The sequence below is a fragment of the Antechinus flavipes genome, chromosome 4 (genome assembly GCF_016432865.1).
Source record: "Antechinus flavipes isolate AdamAnt ecotype Samford, QLD, Australia chromosome 4, AdamAnt_v2, whole genome shotgun sequence".
Classification (NCBI taxonomy): domain Eukaryota; kingdom Metazoa; phylum Chordata; class Mammalia; order Dasyuromorphia; family Dasyuridae; genus Antechinus; species Antechinus flavipes.
In genome coordinates, this window is record NC_067401.1 from 377,580,914 (window position 1) to 377,602,927 (window position 22,014).

The window sequence follows — 22,014 nt, forward strand, 5'->3', positions numbered from 1 at the left end:
ATAAAACTTGATTGGTTTTCTTGAAGCAATCATCGCCAATCTAATGCAAATTTCCTCCTTCTTAATCTTTCATAAAATGGAGAAATAAAGGCTTCTAGAATAAAAATAAAAATAATGAAAATAGCCTTTTTGTAGGTTCGCAAAGCGCTTTGTAAATATTATTAAATTATTTTATATCCATTTTGTACCACGTTAATCACACCTCTCCAAAAAAAAAGAGGGGGGAAGCTTCGTAGTTCTACAGGAACTTAATAAAGATAAGCTTCATTTCCTCAATGTTTTGCTTTAATCATTTTCATTTGGAGGAAAAACAGAGAGAAGGTTGGACGGCATTTTAAAGGCCGAAGGAGTGGCAGTAGGCAAGACGGCGCGGAGGCGGGGGCGGGGCCCTGGACGGGGAGGAAGGGGCGGGATCACGCGGCCGCTAGTACTTCCGGTGAGCCGAGCTTGATGCTCCGGTACCAGGTGTGTGAGCTGGGAGAGTGGGGGAAGGGCGCGGGAAGGAGAAGCGGGTAGCCCGTTCGTACCCGCGCGTTGGCCTGTGTGCGCATGCGCGCTGCAGGGCTCCGGCACCCCGGTGGGGGTGGGGGTGGGGGTAGTGCCGCCCATCCTGGGAGCCTGGCTTGATTCGGGAGGCTAGGGGTGGGGGAGGAGAATAGTTACAGTGATCACGGGCTTAGAGGTCTTAAAGAGGCTTCTACAATTCTAGTACTCGGTGTAAGTTAGACTGGATTCTAACTTCATAGTTTTCAGTCGTTTTTCGTGAGCCCATTTGGCGTTTTCTTGGCAAAGATTCTGGGGGTGATTTGCCATTTCCTTCCAGCCCATTTAACAGATGAGGAAACTGAGGCAAACATAGTTACGTGACTTAGGCAGGGTCACACAGGAAGTATCTCAAGGAATATGAGCTCTGTAATTCCACATCTGATGTTATTCAGCCATTTTTCAGTTGTACCTGACCTTTGGTGATCCCATTTGGGTTTTCTTTCCAAAGGCACTAATGGTTTGCCATTTCCTTCTCCAGCTCATTTTACAGAGAAGAAACTGAGGCATATGGGGTTAAGTGACTTGCCCAGGGTCATCCAGCTAATAAATATCTGGGCTGTATTTGAACATAGGAAAATGAGTCTCTCTGATTCCAGGCTCTGCCTGTATTCACTGAAGTACCTAGCTGTCCCCTATTATAGTTTCCAACGAATAAATTTAACCAGATTATCTCCTGATACCTGGCTGAAACCTCAATTTTGATCTGGGAGAAGGAAATTTGGGTATAATGACTAGAGAGTTGGTTTTGTTAGTTTAGAAGTCCTGGGACAAAGGAGTCCCTTCTTTGACAATAAGTCACTAGCCATGACCTCTGGTCTGTTACTTCTCAGTTTCCCCAAACCATTCTCTAAAACTGTAAATTACATAGAAGTGGCCAATCTACATTACCTGAGAAAAATCTAAGTAGGAATGTTAGCAATGAAACCCCAGGCTAGTGTACACAAGTGTGTGTGTGTGTGTGTGTGTGTGTGTGTGTGTGTGTTCCTTTGCATTATTATTATTATAGCTTTTTATTAACAAGTTATGTGCATGGATAATTTTTTAGCATTGACAATTGCAAAACCTTTTGATTTTTCCCCTCCTTCTCCCCACACCCTCCCCCAGATGGCAGGTTAACCAATACATGTTAAATATGTTAAAGTATATGTTAAATACAATATATGTATGTATGTCCATACAGTTATTTTGCTGTACAAAAAGAATTGGACTTTGAAATAGTGTACAATTAACCTATGAAGGAAATCAAAAATGCAGGAAGACAAAAATAGAGAGATTGAGAATTCTATGTGGTGGTTCATACTCATTTCCCAGAGTTCTTTCGCTGGGTGTAGCTGGTTCAATTCATTACTGCTCTATTGGAGCTGATTTGTTTATCTCATTGAAGAGGGCCACATGCGTCAGAATTGATCATCATATAGTGTTGTTTTATATATATATTATATATAGTGAAGTATATAATGATCTCCTGCTCATTTTGCTCAGCATCAGTTCATGTAAGTCTCGCCAGTCCTCTCTGTATTCATCCTGTTGGTCATTTCTTATGGAACAATAATATTCCATAATACTCATATACCACAATTTATTCAGCCATTCTCCAATTGATGGGCATCCACTCAGTTTCCAGATTCTGGCTACTACAAACAGGGCTGCCACAAACATTCTTGCACATACAAGTCTTTTTCCCTTCTTTAAAATCTCTTTGGGATATAAACCCAGTAGTAGCACTGCTGGATCAAAGGGTAGGCACAGTTTGACAACATTTTGAGCATAGCTCCAAATTGCTCTCCAGAATGGCTGGATGTGTTCACAATTCCACCAACAATGTATCAGTGTCCCTGTTTTCCCACATCCTCGCCAACATTCCACATTATCTTTCCCTGTTATTCTAGCCAATCTGACAGGTGTGTAGTGGTACCTTAGAGTTGTCTTAATTTGCATTTCTCTGACTAATAATAACTTGGAGCATCTCTTCATATGGCTAGAAATAGTTTCAATTTCTTTTTCTGAGAATCGTCTGTTCATATCCTTTGACCATTTATCAATTGGAGAATGGCTTGATTTCTTATAAATTAGAGTCAATTCTCTATATATTTTGGAAATGAGGCCTTTATCAGAACCTTTGACTGTAAAAATGTTTTCCCAGTTTATTGCTTCCCTTCTAATCTTGTCTGCATTAGTTTTGTTTGTACAAAAACTTTTCAATTTGATATAATCAAAATTTTCTATTTTGTGATCAATAATGATCTCTAGTTCTTTTTGGTCATAAATTCCTTCCTCTTCCATAGGTCTGAGAAGTAAACTATCCTATGTTCTTCTAATTTATTTATATTCTCATTCTTTATGCCTAGGTCATGAACCCATTTTGACCTTATCTTGGTGTACGGTGTTAAGTGTGGGTCAGTGCCTAGTTTCTGCCATACTAATTTCCAATTTTCCCAGCAGTATTTGTCAAACAGTAAATTCTTATCCCAAAAGCTGGGGTCATGTGTGTATATTTTTAAGAATCATGGCAAAGGTAAAGGGTAAATTCTGAGTTTGGTCTGTTTTGGAGATTTAGCTTGGGGTGGTTGGCCCAAGTGGAGAGCAGCTCAGAGGGCATCTTGGTAGCTAGCAGAATAGGTTGAGAAAGGGACATTAGTATACAAGATAACAGCACCTTTGAGGCATCTAGTACACCTTTCATTTTATAGATGATAAAACTAAAGCCAGTGAGATCAGGTAATTTCCTTAGGGTCACCTAAGTCATATTGTCAGTAGAATACATTAGGGAATGGTTGAACAAGTTGTGGCATGTGATTGTGATGGATCACAATTGTTCTGAAAGCACATGGAAAGACTTACATGAAACTATGCAAAGTGAAGTGAGCAGACCCAGGAGAAGAAATAGATGTGAAAATTAGATAAAAGCTGAATCCTTCTAGCCCTCTGACATTGGGACTTTTAATTCAATCTTCCTGTGTACTCTCTCCTATCTGAGTTTTTAGTACACAGTTCTTTCCTTGTTCTCCTTTTCCATTTCAGTCTCCTTTGTTTTGTCTTTATCTGCGTTCTGCCTCCTATGGAGCAGATGTGTCTCAGGGCTCCATTTTGGTCTTTCTCTTTACAGTTTTTCTCAGATGTTTTATCAGAAATTCTGAATCTAGTTATCATTTAAATATGTAGAAAAATAACATACACACATCCAGTCCCATTTTCTCTCATAAGCTCCATTTCCCCAATCACTATTTACCCAGGACATATCTCCATTACATAGGTCTTTTGCCTATTTATTTTTTTCTTTAAACCCACCCCTCTTTCCTTGACATCTTGGTTTCCAACAAGGGCAACTCTTTCTCCCTTTGGTGCTACTCAGTCAGTTGCCTAATCTTGTCATTGTTTCCACAGCATATCTAGTATCTGTTTTTCTCTACTCATATGGCCTAGAAAACTGAAATATCCTTCTTAATAAATTTTTCTGCTGTTATTTTCACCCTTCCTAAATACATCTTCTATAAAGCTATCAAAATAATGTTAAGCCAATGAGAAGATTATTAGAACAGTGCTCAAGTGTTTCATTGGTTCTCCTTAATTATCTTCTGTTCATTTGTTTTTCAGGTACTTCCTCCAGTGCCCAAAGCAGATAAATTGAATTGTTAGAGCTTGGCCCAGGGAAATTATTTCAAATCATTTTAGATTTTGTCCAAGGCCCTGATGTCAGCACTGAATCCTCAAGCTTTGGTGTCAATAGCTCAGAAGACCCTGAGTGTGGGGAAAAAAAGAGGTCCACCTCGAACAGTCTGCCTACACCTAGCTGGAGAAGTCAGAGCTGTGGCTGGGGGACTGAAGCCAGCAGTATTATATGATTGCAATGCTGCAGAGGCTGACCAGGTTCAGAGATATGTGGGAGAGCTACAGACACTGGGTCTCTTACCGCAGACACTGCACATTCTGGAGCTGGGGGAAAACATCCTGATTGTCAATCCTAGGCAAGTGTGTCAGCATATACAGCACGTGCTGCTCAGCCCTATGACCTTCGTGGATATTTCAAGCTTCAGATCTCACCCTGCACTCTGCCTACTCGATGAGCTTGGAGATTTGAAGGACCACTTGGTTGAGATCTTGATCCACTTACAGAGTCTGGATGGGAATCCCCACTTGCCCATCTCTCGAAGTGAACTCTCTTCTGATGGCTGGAATCTTTGCACAGTATTTGGGATTCTCCTGGGCTATCCTGTTCCCTATTTTTTCCATCCAGCCCAAGGGGACAGCAACTGCTTGGCCCTGATCCCACTGCATGTATTTACTGCTAAGACTTCATGCTGTTGGCTCACAGGCCTTCCCCGGATTCAGCTCTATTCTTTCAGCGTCCCAGAGAGCTTGTACCCAGCCTTGAAAGACATACTGGACATGTGGGGGGAGGACCTCAGGGCCCGATGTGGGGCTCAGAGTGACTTTACTGACCTTACCATTTCTACTGACGTTGTCACATTGCCTTCAGTGGTACTGTGAAGGCACTTTCACTTTCACTTTCACTTAGTGGGCACTCAGTAAATGGTGATGATTAGCTGTGGGATCATAGACAAGTTATCATTTCAAAATGTTAGTTCTTATGTGTAAAATGGGAATAATAATACTTGTGCTTCCTACCTCACAAAGTAGTTGTAGGGGAAAATGTGGTGGTATGATTATGAAGTATAGACATTTTAAGGGGACCAGGTGAGATGGCAGGTACTGTCTTTCCTTTGGTGACTTGTTTCTTGTCCAATAGAAAGAAGGCAGGAGTGATGAGATTGTGGGGAGAACAGTTTTTGACCCAAAATATTTTGCTCTTTTTTTATAGTAACTTGGCAAAATAAGCTACAAATTCCATCTTCTTTTTGGTGTAATCTTCGGGGCAAAATGGCATAAATCTATATAGAGGGCTGAAACTATTGGGTTGATACATTGAGGTCAGGACTGCTGAGCGCTTGAGGCTAACTACTGATTGGACAATGCTCTATGGGCATAGGCTTGGAAAATGGTCCTTTCCTCTATCCATACTGGCTCAATGATTGGTGTATAGAAGTTGGAAGAGGGATGAGGAAGTAGAGTAAGATGAGCTAGATACACTCTTGGAGGTAGATGAGAGGGAAGGTGGTCACAGGGATTCTGCTTCTATCCTGTTGAATCCTGTGTCTAAGACCAAGAATAAAGACGGACTTTTGCTTATCCTGACTCTGGCTGATTCTGGGGTGTCTTGGGTGCTAGCGCAGTCATTACAAATCTAAATTTTTTTTTTTTTTTTTTTTTGGCTAAGGCAATTGGGATTAAGTGACTTGCCCATAAGTGTTAAATGTCTTGAGGTCAGATTTGAACTCAGGTCCTCCTGACTTCAGGGCTGGTCCTCTATCCACTATACCACCTAGCTGCCCCTTAATCTAAATTTTTTTTAACTATGGAACAGCTGCAATGTCTACCCATACTCATCTCTCCCTTTCCTTCTTTCTTTCCCTCCCCCCTTATCACTCCAGTATTTTCTTCTCTCTCTTTTTTTTTTTTTTCTATTTTATTCTTTATTTTTTTGGGGGGGTATTTTTTTTAGGGTAAATATCTCCAGTTCTTTTGACTAATTCTTATTTGGTATAAATCCAAGGACCGTCACCATCCTAGTATCCTTTTGGATACTTTCCAGCTCATCAGTATCCTTAAAATGTGGTTCCCCGTCATGAACACAATACCACAGATGTGGTCTGACCACATCTAGTGAAGTTATTGGTTGAATGTCATGTGAGAGTCAGCAGTACATATCGGACACCCAAAAAGCGAGCATATACAATCTGGCTGGATTTATTGATATATCCCACAATGAGCCCCCAAAGTAAAACAAATCAGGATCTTGCCCTCAGCAGCATGAAAAGGAACAATAACAAAAAAAACCTCTTTGAATCTTCTGATGCTTCAATGTCTCTCATCTCAAGGCATTTCTCCTTTCCAGATGTTTCAGGTCACTCAAACCACTGGGGGGTTTGTGTTAATCAGAAATGCTGCTAGTGCTATAGCAATCATTGCTGTTAGCACAGGGAGCCAACAACCACATTGTCTCTGAAATGAGGAAAAGAGATGAATTAGCTGGAACTCAGATCTTCCTCTCCTTTGGCACAAGGCAATCTTGGCCCCATCCTGTTACCCGACACATTGCAGTCTGGCTTGCATTTAAAAAAGAAAGTCTTGCAGATGGCCACCAGCCCACAGGTCTGGGAAGGAGCAGAGCTGGGCTCAGTTGATAGAATACTCATGTGATTTATCTCATTACAGCTATGCAACATTTTATAAAAAAAAAAAGACCAGTAGCATTTACTTCATTCTCATTCACATTTCCCACTTTTTTTTACTTCTTCTATTCATTTTCATCTCCTTCTGGTTCCCACTTCCTGTAGAGGACCACAGATATTGGGGAACTCTGGGTAAGGTATACTTGAAGCAAAGATACTTAGAGCAGAGTGTTAACTCAGTGGGATTGATGGTATAATGGATTTCTAGTTCACATATACTTAGTTCTTAGTGTGATATAATGGTTCTACAGCTGGCACATGCTCGGTGTGCTGTAGTGATGTAATTGTACTAAGGTATTTAAGGGCCGAGAGGACTAGAAATAAGCAGACTCGGGAGTGATTCGAGTGAGAGTGTGCTGGAGCTTGATCTCAGAGTCTGCTTATTTCAAGTCCTCTCGGCCCTTATATACCTTAGTACAATTACATCACTACAGCACACCGAGCATGTGACAGCTGTAGAACCATTACATCACCATACTGAGTATATGTGAACTAGAGAACCGTTATCTTATCAATAAACACCCTGTTGTAAGTATCCTTGTTTCAAGTATACTTCTCCAGAGATCCAGCCCTCTACAACTTCTCATGTTACTGGTCTCAGAATATGAACTTATGTCTGCTGTGGGTAGGGCCTGAGCCTATGATCTGACTGATAGAGGCAACTCATAGGTGAAGAAACTCCTTTGACCAATGCAGTTTGGCCCCTTCAATGCATTTTGGAATCTGAGAGTGTTGCTTAGAACACCGAGACATTTAGCAACTTGCTGACAGTCACACAGCCACTGTATTAGTGGTAGAACTAGAACTCGGGTTATAACTTCAAAGCCAGGAGATATGATGGCTTTCATGACTGTAATCTTTTCTTTTCTTCTAGTTTTAGAGTCTCAAGAAATTTAAATGCAGAAGAAACAGAAAGTTCCAGTCAGTGAGATTTTAAACTTAATTTATTATCTAATTCTTTTAGTCTCTTGGTACCTGGGCCAGCCTTACTCTTTATGTAGCATGTGGTAGAGATAGTGGGGCAAAGTAGTTAGATAGTGTGGGCTGCTAAGTTCTATCTGCAGGGGGTTACAGCAGACATACTAGGGCTGGAGGGTCAGTGGGAGAGGGGTCCTTAGGCTTACTCTGTGGGGTGGCTGTTGTCCCCGGCTCAGCTCCTCCCGACATTGCTGGAGCTTCCGCTGGCAGGAAAAGTACTCATCACTCAGGCTGTCCAGCTCCAAATGTAACTCTCCACACTGAAGGTAATAACATGACTATAGTCATTGTTACTTCCTTTGCCACCCTCCCATACATAATTCACAGTCTTTCTAAGCATTTCTAGTTTTCCTCATAAGATGGCAGCTACTTCATGACTTTAAAAAAGGATCTGTCTACAATTTGAGTCTGGTAATAATGAGAAGCCTTAAGACCTGTGCGTTAGACATTACTTTTAAGATTTATTATTTTCTCTAGTTGTGAGGGGTATGTGTGTGTGTGTGTACACATATACATATGTGAGAAACACACTATGGCATCGCAGCATAGGGAAAGAAAACTGGACTTGGTGTTCTAATATAGAGGTTTATGTTCCAGCTTTGCCACATAGTACCTATGTGACCTTTGATTCAATTCAGCAAGAACTTATTAGATGCTTGTTGTGTACTATGATTAAAGGATACAGATAGGACCAGAATCTGCAATTTCATAGCTATAGGGACTTCCCAGTGATGAACCTGTAATATTACAATATCAGGTTAAGTGAGCTGTCTGTGGTCATTCAGCCAGTCTGTATCAGAGGGGCAGATCTTGAACTCGGGTCTTCTTGGCTCCAAGTATATACTATCAGGTTGCCTGGTGTCGGGATGCAAAAACAAAACAAATTCCAGTTTCTGCTCTTAAGGAGCTTATGTTCAACTGGAGGGAGTTGCTTAATCTCATTGACCTTGTTTTTTCCTTGGTAAAATGAGGATAATACTCATTTTGCCTACCTCATAAAGTTGCTGTGAGAATCAAAAAGAAAATTAAAATCAATAACTAATTTATATAGAGACTTATAATTTATAAAGTGTTTTCCTCACTGGCAGGTGATTAGGGCAAGGAATATTACCAGCATCATTTCAAACATCTAAGAAAAGTGGCCCTCATTAAAATAACTTACCATGATCACAGTTAGCAAGGGTCAGAGTAAGAACTAACCATATTCTTTCCAGGACACCATAACTGCCTCTTAATGGCTCTGGAAGCTTCTTGGAAAACTGTTACTATGCAAATGTGAGGCATTCAGTGACTTAAAGCAAAGGTGTCCAAATTTATTAACAAAATAAATAAAAATACAATAAAACGTGGGTAACATTACATCAAAAAAACTAAGTCAAGATAAGGCCTGCAGGGATCATTATGTATGATTTAGTGGTCTTTGTTTTTATTAGAAATTAAAGAACCACCCATGCAATATAGAGACTTTTATTAAATTAAGACATATATTTTTGGTCAAGTGGGAAGTTAACCTATTTCTGAATTGTGCTGTGAAAAGCCAAAAGTTATTGTTGAGAAAAGTCTGAGTAATATGTCTTGTGTCCTGACAAGGATTTGATTCAGGAAAATGTTAAGATGTTCATAATCCAAGCAAAATATGTCTTAAATGACCACCTTTGGGAAGATGTGTGCATAATATCTGAGTTTGAGAATTGTTCTTTTGACTTACATTGTTACAGAATTAGCTGAATCTCCTCCCACACAATTGGAACCCTCTTCTCACCTCCTCCTCTTTGGCTTGGAGCTGCAAAGTCTTCTCTTGCAGCTGGTCCCTGAGATTCTTTTCTCTCTCCTCCCCTGAACCCTTGGATTTCTCTTCCAGATGGGTGGGAGTTGAATTCCAAGGAGGACAAGTCTGACCTAAAAAATCAGCCAGACTATCTATGAACATGCAGTTCATGCCTTAGAGAAGGAGAGGGCTTATTTGGGGGGCAAGAAGAGCCACAAATATTGTGGATTGTTCTTATCAGGATTCATCTAATAGACATTTCTATATTCAAAGGTATTCTACTAAGGAGACACCACATCCTTTATGATCCCGTTTTTTTTGGTTGGTTGAGGGAATCTCTAGATCGGAGTTGCTTTTGCTTGAACCCATTCTTTTTTGTTCTAACTTTAGCAGTGATGGCAAATAGCCTCTAAGAGGCAATAACTAGCTGCCAAGTCATTTGTGCTCCTTGGGCTTGTGGTTTCTCAGGAGATAGCTAAGATAATTTATAAAATCTTTTCTAGTTCTGGCTCTCATGGTTCTCAAAACAAATCTCCACATATAGGAAGATAGTTATTCTAACATCTCTCTGCCTTCTCTTTAATTAATTAAAAAAAAACCCAACTCTCAAGATTACAGCATAACATGGTAGAAAGAAGTTTCAGTATCTGGTTGATTTCTTATATACAGGTTTTGCCACCAATAATCACTTGATTAGAAACAAGTTATTCTTTTCTTCAGTTTCCTAATTTGTAAAATGGCATCATAATCCTTGCTGCTTCTGAAGGTGTACTTCCTAGCTGTCTGCCTTTACACAGGTCATTTAACCTTTTATGTCACTGAGATAGGAAAGCAACTGGAAAAAAAGTTAGTGCCATATAGATTTAGAGAAAGGTCCTATGACTTTCTTGGTTTAGAGATTCCCTCAACCAATGCACTTGGATACTTTCTCTGCAAACATAGAGTCTTAAAGTAGCTTAGAGCATTGAGAGAAAAGTTAAATGATTTGCACAGGATCACACAAACTAGGATATGTGAGAGGCAGAACTTGAACCAAAATCTTCATGACTGAGGACAATTTGCTCTCTACTATACCACACCATCTTGGATATCTGGCTGTGAGACCCAGTAATTGATTTCCACTCCTTTCCTTTCTTATCTTTGCCAAAGAACACATATTTCACTTTCCAGCTAAGTGGTAACAGGCAACAGAGTACACAGATTAGTCTAGGAGGATTCTGTTGTCGATCCTGAGAAGCAAATATCAGCAAATCCTTTACGATAAGGGAAGAATTGTTGTGGAGGGTTTCCTGGTGTTGCTTGGTGGTATGGGGGCAAAGAGGCAGAATTGTGGAATGGTTTAAGGAATCACAATCACAACTTTGGTCAAGGGAATAAGAACTGACATAGGAATCCTGAGTTCAAAATCAATTTATTTTGCATGTTCACCATCACAGATACAAGTTTTTTGTTTTTGTTTTTGTTTTTTTACAGAGAACGGATATATCATTTCACATTCTCATTTAGCAACAAAAAGACTTCCTGAAGAGCAAACTAGCTCACTGATGCACAAGTATAATTTGGAAATTCTGTTTGTTTAGAATCCCAGGGGTGGGTAGGGACCTTAAGTAGTCTTCTAGTCCAGCCCTCTGTCTCTAAACAAACAAGACAAGTGCAGAAGTCTTAGACTTGGGTGTAAGAAATTGGCTGACCTTTCTTTAGCATAAGTTCCTCTTGGGTGTGAAGCTGGGTGGATTGGCTCTGGAGAAGACCTGTAAAAAAATCAGGATGCTCTGAAATTTCCTACACTGAGTATGCTTGCCCCACTGAGTTTCATTCAAGCATTTTCCTTTGTCATGAATAAAATTCTTTTATTTCTAAATGAGATCTCTAGAAGAAGCTAGAAATCATCTTGTCCAACCTCTTCTCTTTATGAATGAGAAAGTAATCATCCAGATCTGGTCTTCTGGCCTTGCAGAAAACTACAAGGTCCTGTTCCTAAAATGTTTATAATTAATAGCTCCGCTCTTTGCAAGTGATGCATTTGATCATGCTCCTTTTAAGCATCCTGACCTTTTTTTCTTTTTTAAAATCTTTTTTTCTTTTTATCTTTTTTCATCGCATCCTCAGCTGAACATATTACCTGTATAGTTTCTTCTAGATGAGTAGTCTTCTGCCTCTATTCCCAAGGAAGCCTCTAAATATCTCCCATCTTTTTTCTTGTGTCAGACCTATTTCTATTTGATTCATTGGAAATGGGATTAAAAAATGGTAATGGGGGAGGAGTACTGATTTACACATGTTCTCCAGCGGCTGCTCAGGGACATCTTGTACCCACAGCCTTAGAAAAGTACTTCATATGGGAAAATATGCATATGTAATTAATCAGTAAGAGAAATCTATTTCATCCAACAGGGAAGAAAAAAAGGAAGGTGATAAAAGAAAGGGGGAAGTGATAACAGGGAAAACAGATAAAAGAAGGCAGTGATCAGAAGCAAAACAGACCTTAGAGAAGGGATAGGACAAAAAGAGAGAGAAGGATAAGCAGAAGATGGATAAAAATGAACAATTAGTAATTGTAACTATGAATGTGAATGGATGAATTCACCCATTAAATGGAAGCAGCTAGAATGTATTAGAAACCAAAATCTAACAATTTGCTGTTTACAAAAAATAAAAATGAAACAGAGACACACACAGAGTTAAAATAAGGGGCTGGAGTAGAATCTATTACTCTTCAGCTGAAGTAAAAAGGCAGGTATGGTGATTGTGATCTCAGACAAAGTAAAAGCAAAACAGACCAGGAATAAGCAGGGAAACTACATCTTGCTAAAAGGAACAATAGACAGTGAAATAATATCAATATTAAACTAATATGCACAAGATTACCTAGCATTCACATTATTAAAGGAAAAGAAAAATGAATCACAAGAGAAAATAGTAAAACTGTACTAGTGGGGAGCAAGATAATTCTAAGTAAAATAAATAAGAAGTTAAGGAAATAAGTTGAATTTTAGAAAAGTTAGATATGATAGACCTCTGGAGAAAAGAAGGGGGTATATCTTTTTCCCAGTTGTACATGGTACCTTCACAAAAAAACTGATTGTGTATCAGTGCATAAAAACCTTACAATTAAATGCAGAAAAGCAGAACCATTAAATAGACCCTTTTCACCCTTTCACACTCTTTTAAAAAAATAATAATAAAACTTAACATTTAACAAAGTGTCATTGAAACATAGATTAAAAATTAATTGGAAACTAAACAATCCTAAAGAATGAATGGGTCAAAGAACAAATCATAGGAACAATCAATAATTTGTTGAGACAGACAACATTCCAAAATTTGTGGGATATGGTAAAAATAGAACTTAGGGAAAAAATTGTATTTCTAAATGTATACATCAGTAAAGAAGAAAAAGAACAGATCAATGAATTGGGCATGCAACTAAAAAAATTAGAAAAAGAACAAATTTAAAAACCCCAATTCAAAACCAAAGTAGAAATTCTGAAAATCAAAGGAGAGATTATTAATAAAACTGAAAGAAAAAAACAAATTATTGGATTAATAAAATTAAGATATAATTTTATGGAAAAACAACAGCAAACCAATAAAATAGATAAACCATTGGTTAGTTCGACTGAAAAAAAGAAAACTAATTTACTAATATCAAAAAATGAAAAGGGTAAACACAACACCAATGGAAATGAAAGTAGAGCAATTAATTAGGGGTTATTTTGCCCAATTACATGACAGTAAAACTGTCAATCTAAGTAAAATAGATATTTACAAAAACATTAACTTTCCAGATAAATAGAAGAGGAAATAGAGTTAATAAATAATCCTATTTTAGAAACAGTATCAATTAGCTCCCTAACAACCACTACCCCAAAATCCAACAGAAAAAGATAGAAAAATGAATTTCATTTAAAATAACTACAGACAATATAAAATACTTGTGAGTCAAAGCAAATCCTGGAATTATATAAATTCAACTTCAAAACACTTTTCACACAAAGACAAATCTAAACCATTATAGAAATATGAATTACTTAGAGGTAGACAAACCAATATAATAAATATGACAATCCTACTTAAGTTAATTTACTTATTCAGGGCAATACCAATCACACTACCAAAGAATGATTTTATGGAGCTAGAAAAACAAAATTCATCTGGAAGGACAAAAAGTCAAGAATGTCAAGGGAATCAATGAAAAAAATTGTGAAGGAAGACAGCCTAACAGTTCCAGATTTTAAAACAATCATGTACTGGCTAAGAAATAGTGTGGTGGATTAGTGGAATAGATTAGGTACATAATACATAGTAGTAAATAACCACAGTAATCTAGAATTTGAAAAACCCAAAGACTCCAGCTTTTGGGGTAAAAGGTCATCATTTGTCAAAAATTTCTGGGAAAACTGGAAAGCAGTTGACAGAAACTAGATATAGTCCAATATTCACACACATATACTAGATAAGGTCAAAATGGATAAATGATTTAGATAAGGGGTAACATAGGAGAGTGTGGAAAACTGTTATCTATCAGATCTATTGACAAGGGAAAAGTTCAATACCAAAGAATAGATAATTTTGATTACATGAAATATAAAGTTTTTACACAAAGCTAATGCAGCCAAAATTAGAAGGAAAACGGGACACTGGAGAAATTTTTTTTTTTTTTACAGGAAATTTCTCTGATAAAAGCTTTAATTCTCAAATATATAAGGAACTGAGCCAAATTTATAAAAATGAGAGCCATTATTGAGTTGACAAGTGGTTAAAGGATACAAAAAGTTACTTTTCAGAAGAAGAAATTAAGGCTATCAATAGTCACATAAAATTCTCTAAATCTGATTAGAAGAAATCCAAATGAAAGCAATTTGGATACTACTTCACACCTGTTAGATTGGATAACTATAGAAAATGCTGAAGGGGATGTGGAGAAATTGAGATATTAATACACTCTTAGTAGAGTTGTAAATTAGTACAAGCATTCTGGAAAACAATTTGGAACTGTATCCAAAGGGCTATAAAATTGTGCATACCATTTGACTCATACTACTAGATCTATATCCCAAAGAAAAGAGAAAAAAGACTTATTTGTACAAAAATATTTATAACAGCTCTTTTTGTGATGATGAAGAATTGGAAATGGAGAGGAAGCCCATAAATTGTGGAATGGCTGAACAAGTTATGATATGATTGTGATGGAATACTATTGCACTGTAAAGAATGACAAAGAGGATAGTTCCAGAAAAACCTGGGAAGATGTCTAAGAACTCATGCAAAATAAAATATGCAGAACTAGGATGACATTGTATATAATAACAGCAATATTGTAATAATAATCAACTGTGAAAGATTCAACTGCTCCCATCAGATAATGATCTAAGATAATTCCAAAGGTCCCATGATAAAAAAATGTTATCACCTACAGAGAAAAAACTGATAAACTCTGAATGCAGAGTAAAGCATACTTAAAAAAACCTTTATTTTTATTGTTTTATTTTATTTGTGTTTTCTTTTGCAAAATGAATAATATGGAAATGTATTTTGTACTTTACATGTATAATCATACATGTATGATCACTATTGAGTTGCTTAGCTTCTCAAGGAAGGGAGTGGGGCAGAAGGGAAAAAGAGAATTTGGTACTCAAAATTAAAAAAAAAAAGATTGTTAAATTTTTTTCATTTAATTGGGTAATATTTAATGAAATAAATCAAAACTTTTTTTTTTTTTTAAAAGAAAAGTACTCTCCAGATGTGAAGTTATCAGGAGAAGCAAAAAAATTGAACTCATTTTTTTTTTCCTCTGAGATTTCAGGAGAATGCAAGTGAGGCAATGAGGTGAATAGAATGCCAGGCCTGGAGTCAGGAAGACTCATCTTCCTGAGTTAAAATTTGGCCTCAGACATTTACTAGTTGTATGATCTTGGATAAATCACGCAATCCTATTTGTCTCAGTTTTCCTCATCAGTAAAATGAAGTGGAGAAGGAAATAGCAAACTACTACAGGATCTTTGCCAAGAAAATCTCAAATAGGATCATGAAGAGTCAGAACTGAAAAATGAATGAACCACAACAAAGGGAGAGTATGGGAGAGAAACTGGATAAGGACAGGGACTGGATCTGTGATTTCTTTGGTCTGAAGAATTGAAATCTAGGATGAAGAAATGTCTTCTCTGCAATTTGCCTGAATACTTAGAAGTGAAACTACTTGTAGGTGTCAGAGATAGCGCTTAAACCGGGGTTTTTCTAGTGGGAAGGCTAGCTCTCTACTAATGGTCTTGAGCAGTAGACTTAAAAAGCAGCCAAATGCATCACTTGTGAAAACTTCTGCCATTAATTATAGGGAAAGGATCTGGCAGCTTTCTGTTATGACAGAAGGCCTAATTCTTGAGCTCAACTTTTTCTCTTTAGAGCTAGGAGGCTGAACTAGAGCTGAGCTTTTTTTTTTTTTTTCCTACTCAGGATTCCTTTTTGCCCGAGAAATTTTTATGCAACCCCAAGTATACAGGCATATAAAATAGTATGCAAACTAAACACTTGCTGATTATAAACCATACTTTTGCAAAAGCCCAGGTGAAGTTGCCACCCACAGAAGCTTTGTACTAAAGGACCTCCGTTAGATGGTATCTCTTATCCCAGCATGAGGTTTGGGGAGTCTATAAGCCTCTTAGTATTTGGGGCTGCCCCTACCTTATCAATAGTAAATCTTCCAACTCAGTTGTCATTCCCCTGCATCCCTAGTTTCTTATTCCTGTCCACCAATACCTGCCCAAGCACAAAATACTATTTTCTAGTTACTTCTCCCAAGCATGATCCCGCCCATGCTATTCCTTTTCTCCTAGTTGTCTTTTGTCTCCTTTTTTATTAAGGCCACAAACTCTCTCCTACCCTCAGGGAAGCTCCTGATTACTTTCCAGATTGCTCCAGCTTGCATGGGTTCCCATCAAGGAAAACCAGTTGAAGCCTTGCTTTAAAGGAAATTATTTTGTACAGGAAGGGGAATCAGAGAGGACTTACTCTGTAAGTGCTCAATTGTTGCCTTCAGGGCAAGTTTTTCCTCTTCTGACCTTTGTAGTTGACCTGGAAGTAGAAAAGCATAAGCAGAAAGAGAAAAATCTCCAGGGCCAATATATTCAGTTTATGAAGTTAGATTTGCTAGAGTATAACCTTCTTGTGAGCAGGGACCAAAGCCTTTTTTCCCCAATCTTCCCCAAAAGTTGAGCACCATGTACATGTATTAGGTACTTAGTAAATATCTGATGAATTGAATTGGGAATTTACATCAGTATCTTTCCTGTCTGGGAAGTGTTGCACTAACTAAATTTATAGATGCTGGCTTTCTCATTCTCTTGTCACAACATTAGGGATAAAAGAATCTGAATAACTCAGATTTAATAAATAATAACTAACATTTATGTAGAATTTAAGATTTTCAAAGTGCTAGTGTTTTCTTATTTATTTTAGCAGCTTCACACAGGGCTAGTTATATGAACTACTATATATATATCTCAGAGTTTGGTTCTCACAGCTAGCATAGCTGGAGTGGGGTTCTGAAACTTCATGGTAAGGACTTTAAAGGACATTTTATTCAACTTCTCCATCAATATAGAAATCTCTTCTAGACTGAGGACCCTTATATCTTCTATGTCTTACTCTTTCCTTTTTATGCTGAGAATATAGGTATTCGTAGGAGGTCATGACAACTTAAGCAAGCTACTACAACAGGGCATCCAAAAAAGTGATTGGGAAATGGGTGGAGAAGAGTGAGGGGAGCAAAAGTGAGAACTATGGGGAGAGAAGGCAAAAGAAGGGTAAGACTTCAAAATTCTTTAATACAGTGAAACTGCTTTTAAAACTGAAAAAAATGGCCCCACTGTTTTTCCCTAATAAAGTTCTGGAACAATAACAATTTAGATTTATATAGCAGCAGTGACATAATGAATAGAGTGCTGTTCTGGTGACAATGAGTTTAAGATCTGAGTTCAAATCCTGCCTCTGACATGTAGTTACTCTGCTTACATTAAGTAACTTGACCTCTCTGAGCCTCAGTATCATCTGTGAAATGCGGGAGAATGATAACTGTAGTATCTGCCTTACAAAGTTTTTGTGAGGGTCAAATGACATAATACAGTTTTACAGACTTTATAATCATACATAAATCTCATAACTATTCACAATGACTTTCTGAAGTAGATAGTATAAGTATTATTATCCAACTGCACACATGGAAAAACTGAACCTTAGAGAAGTGATCTGTCCATCATTAAAGTGTCAGAGATAGGATTTCAATGCAGCTTATGTAATTTCCAATATTAGAGTTCAAATGTTATAGTGGAGTTCAAATGTTATAGTATGTTGCCCTCTTATCACAAAGTACACAAAACTAATAAGTGGTAAATATCAGTCATGACTCTCTGGACTGGAATGGTACCTTGTAGGTCACTGATGTTAGAACAGCCCAGTTCTTTGTCCCCCTGCAGTCGGTCAATCTGCGTCTGGAGGTCTTGGTGTTCACGCTCCAAAAGATGCAGGGCCTGATTTAGTTGAAAATCTCTGCTGTCTGCTCCCTGCAAGGAGGAGGGACCCCCTCCCAGAGATGATGGTCAGTTCTGGGAGAGGATGAAAAGCTCTGCCTTAACCTGTTCTCATGTTAGATAATCAAAGATTCTTACAGATGGAAGAAGTTTTAGCAAAATTAACAATTCTTATACCTAGAGCAAAGATAAAATCTTTTGAGAGTGGTGTGGAGAGACTAATGAAAAGATATTGTACTTCAGTTTATAAGGGTCTTTGAAAGAGAGATTCTGGATGCGGAGGAGGAGACACACTTCAACACACTACAAAGCTATAGGCCTATGACTATGGGGAATGAGAAGGATGGGGTACAGCTCTAAGGCTAAATATATTTACTAACTTGGTACTAAAGTGGATGATTTTTACCTCCTGTAGGATTATAAGTGCTGCCCTCCAAATTTTGGTACTTTAGAGCAAATTTTCACTTGCTCTGCCCAAGTTTTAGAAAGCTAGGTTTATGGGAAAGAGTAAAACATTTCCCTATATTACTAGGAAAATAATCCATGTCACATTGGAGAGAATTAGTTGTTATACATTCCTTGTTTTCCTTACTTTGCAACCACTACTATTCTGCCTTAAAAAAATTAGCACAATTTTAAGGTTATATAGAGTTAACATTTGTTGAGTATGAACTATGTGTATAGTATTGTCTGTACTAGATTTTGTGTGAGATAGAGTGAGAAAAATACAAAAGAGATAACAAATTTTTCTCTGCCTTTGAGGTATCAGTTCTCAAAGACAAAGACTATGTAGGTAGAGAGATAGGGCATGCACATAAAATAAATGAAAACTTATAAGGAAATCTATCAATAATAGAAACAATATTTGTGGAAAAGTTGTATAAACACAAAATGCTATTTGAACACACTTCTAAGATCTGTGATTTTGTTGTTGTATTACTCCCTTCATTAAGGCTGTATCTAGGTCAAGATGGATGGGATTTTGTTCCAGGATACTGAAATTTAGAGGGCACAACACTTACACTTAGAAAGCACAGGACCAACTGAGATCAGCATCCAGTTAGTTAAAATAGGAAACTACCAGATGGCAAATGTATCCCCTCTCTGATCATTGCACAGCTCCACATTCTCTGATAACTTCATTTCTTGGCAATAAAGAACTGTTCATATATATCCTTATATGAAATGACAACAGAATCTTATATTTATATAGTGCTTTATAATTTTTCCTCTCAGCAGTCCTATGAAAAAGGCTAAGTGGAAAGCATAAGAACCTAATTGTGGGATTGAGAACAAAATTCACTTAGTTCAGATCTGTGGTCCCTAGTTTGGGTCCTCCTCTTTTCCTCCAGTCCTTTCCCCTGCCATCCCTGGACTGTACCTGCAATTTGGATTGTAGAACATAGAGCTGGTTCTCCAGTTCACTGTGCTTGGCCCCTAGATCTCTCCAGTCTTTCTTTAATGTCTCGTACTGTTCCCTCCACTGCTCACACTTGAGCTCAGCCATGGCCAGGGACCTCTGGGGGGATGCAAAGACAGAAAGGATGATACCTCGAGATGGTTGCCTCGCTTCCTGTCCTGTGCCTCAAGCCAAGTCCTGCTCCATACCTGAGTGCTCTCTAGCTGCTGCTCCACTGCTGTTTTTTCCTCCAGCAGTTTCTGAAGGGTCTCTTTTGCCTTTTGTTCATAAGTCTGCTTCTGGTCCTCCATTTCCAGAAGGACCTTTTTTGCACCCTCTTTGGAGTATTTCTGCAAGGGGGAGAGCAAGGGGGAGAGCCATTGGTCAGATATATATATATATATATATTTTTTTTTTTTTTTTTCCCCTCCTAGGTGGTGACAGCTGGAGTGAGTCTGGGAAAGACTAGTTTAAATTAAAGTTTTTAAAATTTAGATCATGATCCCAGATGGGTTCATATAATTGAATGTGGGGGTGACAAAAAAATTAACAACAGTAAAAGATACCAAATATTTCACCAAGATTTAATTCTTTATGTAAGAATAAACATTTATCTCATTAGTATGCAAGTTTGCTTTCATCTTTAAAAATGGTAAATTTATTTTTTACAAACAAAAAGTTGTTTTAAAATAAATTTATGATTTTTTTTATCAGTAAATGTTTGATTTGTATACCTCTTTTATGTACCTATATACCAGAGATCACATAAAAATTTCTCAGGCAAAAAAGGGTCACAGGTGGAAAAAGTTTAAGAAGTCCTGCTTTAGCTGGTTAGGAGATGGTGAATGACAGAGAGAAAGCCTTTTTTATCTGACATCTCAGTAAAGGCATAAGAAAAAAGAAATTTGAGTCAAATCAGTTTTACAAATCTATGACTCACATGTAGTAGTCATAGTATACACCATGAATAAAGAAGATGAATTGCTTTTAGGTCAGTTTTTTGTTATTTGCCTTAATTGGGTAGTATAGTTATATATAATTTAAAATGCAAGATGGGATTTTGTGGCAGGATGGCTGGGATTTTGTTCCAGGATGCTGAATTCTTTTTTCCCCCAACTTTGAGCACTTACATTAAAAACTGGGTGTGTCTAAGACATAGCATATCAGATCAAATGACGAAATCTCATTGTGAAAAAGCCTTCAGGAAGAATTGTTGAGTTGTCTGTTTTTTTCCTTTCTTACCTTTTTCCTCCTTCCTCACACCTCACTTATGCCTACTCCATGTGACTCCTGTCAAGTACCAGTGTGAACAGAGTTTGACCACCCCTTTCTAGCTTGCTTGTTATATGATGATTTAAGTACTTTGTTGTATATGAGGGAAACTTCAATTCTCCTTCTCTTGTACATAAGTCAAGGAGATACTAATGCTGAGTTGATTGTGTCACAAAAGAGTTGAAAGAAAGATTAGCCATAGATACATTGAATCATATGAGTAATTAGGAATTAACAGTATTTTATTTCCTTCCAGGAGGTAGGGCTGGTAACAGCATCCTAGTGAGCCAGATATCAGTTTGTCAGATTTCATTAAGAAGACCTAAACAATATAACCCTGACTTGTCAAAGCTCAGGGCACAAAAATTGTCTAGTTAGGATCTGTGTTTACCAAGCACCTCTTTTTGCATTTCCAGTTAGAGTTAAATTTCTCTTGGGTCCATAATATGGTGAATATGAGGCTCAATGGGAAAAAAAGAGGGAAAGAATAAAGAGTGAAGCTGGTAGAATGACAGGGAAAGATAATGGGGAATGTTGGAGGGGATGTGGGAAAACAGGGACACTGATACATTGTTGGTGGAACTGTGAACACATCCAGCCATTCTGGAGAGCAATTTGGAACTATGCTCAAAAAGTTATCAAGCTGTGCATACCCTTTGATCCAGCAGTGTTTCTACTGGGCTTATACCCCAAAGAGATACTAAAGAAAGGAAAGGGACCTGTATGTGCCAAAATGTTTGTGGCAGCCCTGTTTGTAGTGGCTAGAAGCTGGAAAATGAAAGGATGTCCATCAATTGGAGAATGGCTGGGTAAATTGTGGTATATGAATGTTATGGAATATTATTGTTCTGTAAGGAACGACCAGCAGGATGAATACAGAGAGGACTGGCGAGACTTACATGAACTGATGCTGAGTGAAATGAGCAGAACCAGGAGATCATTATATACCTCAACAATGATACTGTTTGAGGATGTATTCTGATGGAAGTGGACCTCTTTGATAAAGAGAGCCTTAATTGATCAAAAATGGACAGAAGCAGCTACACCCAGAGAAAGAACACTGGAAATGAATATAAACTGCTTGCATTTATGTTTTTCCTCCCGGGTTATTTATACCTTCTGAATTCAATTCTCCCTGTGCAACAAGAAAACTGTTCAATTCTGCACACATATATTGTATCTAGGATATACTGCAACCCATTCAACATGTAAAGGACTCTTGCCATCTGGGGGAAG

The 22,014-nt window shown here is 37.8% G+C and overlaps 2 protein-coding genes across 2 annotated transcripts in view; one reads left to right on the plus strand and one right to left on the minus strand.

Annotated features, from left to right (window-relative positions):
- The first annotated feature begins 414 nt into the window (after positions 1-414).
- On the plus strand, positions 415-5,733 carry C4H1orf74 (chromosome 4 C1orf74 homolog). The gene is made up of 2 exons (XM_051998457.1): positions 415-465; positions 4,141-5,733. Exon 2 carries the CDS (start codon positions 4,237-4,239, stop codon positions 5,032-5,034), a length of 798 nt encoding a protein of 265 aa, XP_051854417.1. The 5' UTR covers positions 415-465; positions 4,141-4,236; the 3' UTR covers positions 5,035-5,733.
- A 602-nt stretch (positions 5,734-6,335) lies between these two features.
- The window catches only part of TRAF3IP3 (TRAF3 interacting protein 3), a 36,743-nt gene continuing 21,064 nt past the window's right edge, over positions 6,336-22,014 (minus strand). Inside the window, exons 9-16 of the mRNA XM_051998453.1 lie at positions 19,716-19,856; positions 19,489-19,626; positions 18,005-18,140; positions 16,591-16,653; positions 11,274-11,333; positions 9,577-9,713; positions 7,961-8,074; positions 6,336-6,606 (exon numbers count right to left, since the gene is read on the minus strand). Coding sequence (XP_051854413.1) covers positions 6,514-6,606; positions 7,961-8,074; positions 9,577-9,713; positions 11,274-11,333; positions 16,591-16,653; positions 18,005-18,140; positions 19,489-19,626; positions 19,716-19,856 — 882 coding nt within the window. The 3' untranslated portion in view covers positions 6,336-6,513. The remainder of the gene's footprint in view (positions 6,607-7,960; positions 8,075-9,576; positions 9,714-11,273; positions 11,334-16,590; positions 16,654-18,004; positions 18,141-19,488; positions 19,627-19,715; positions 19,857-22,014) is intronic.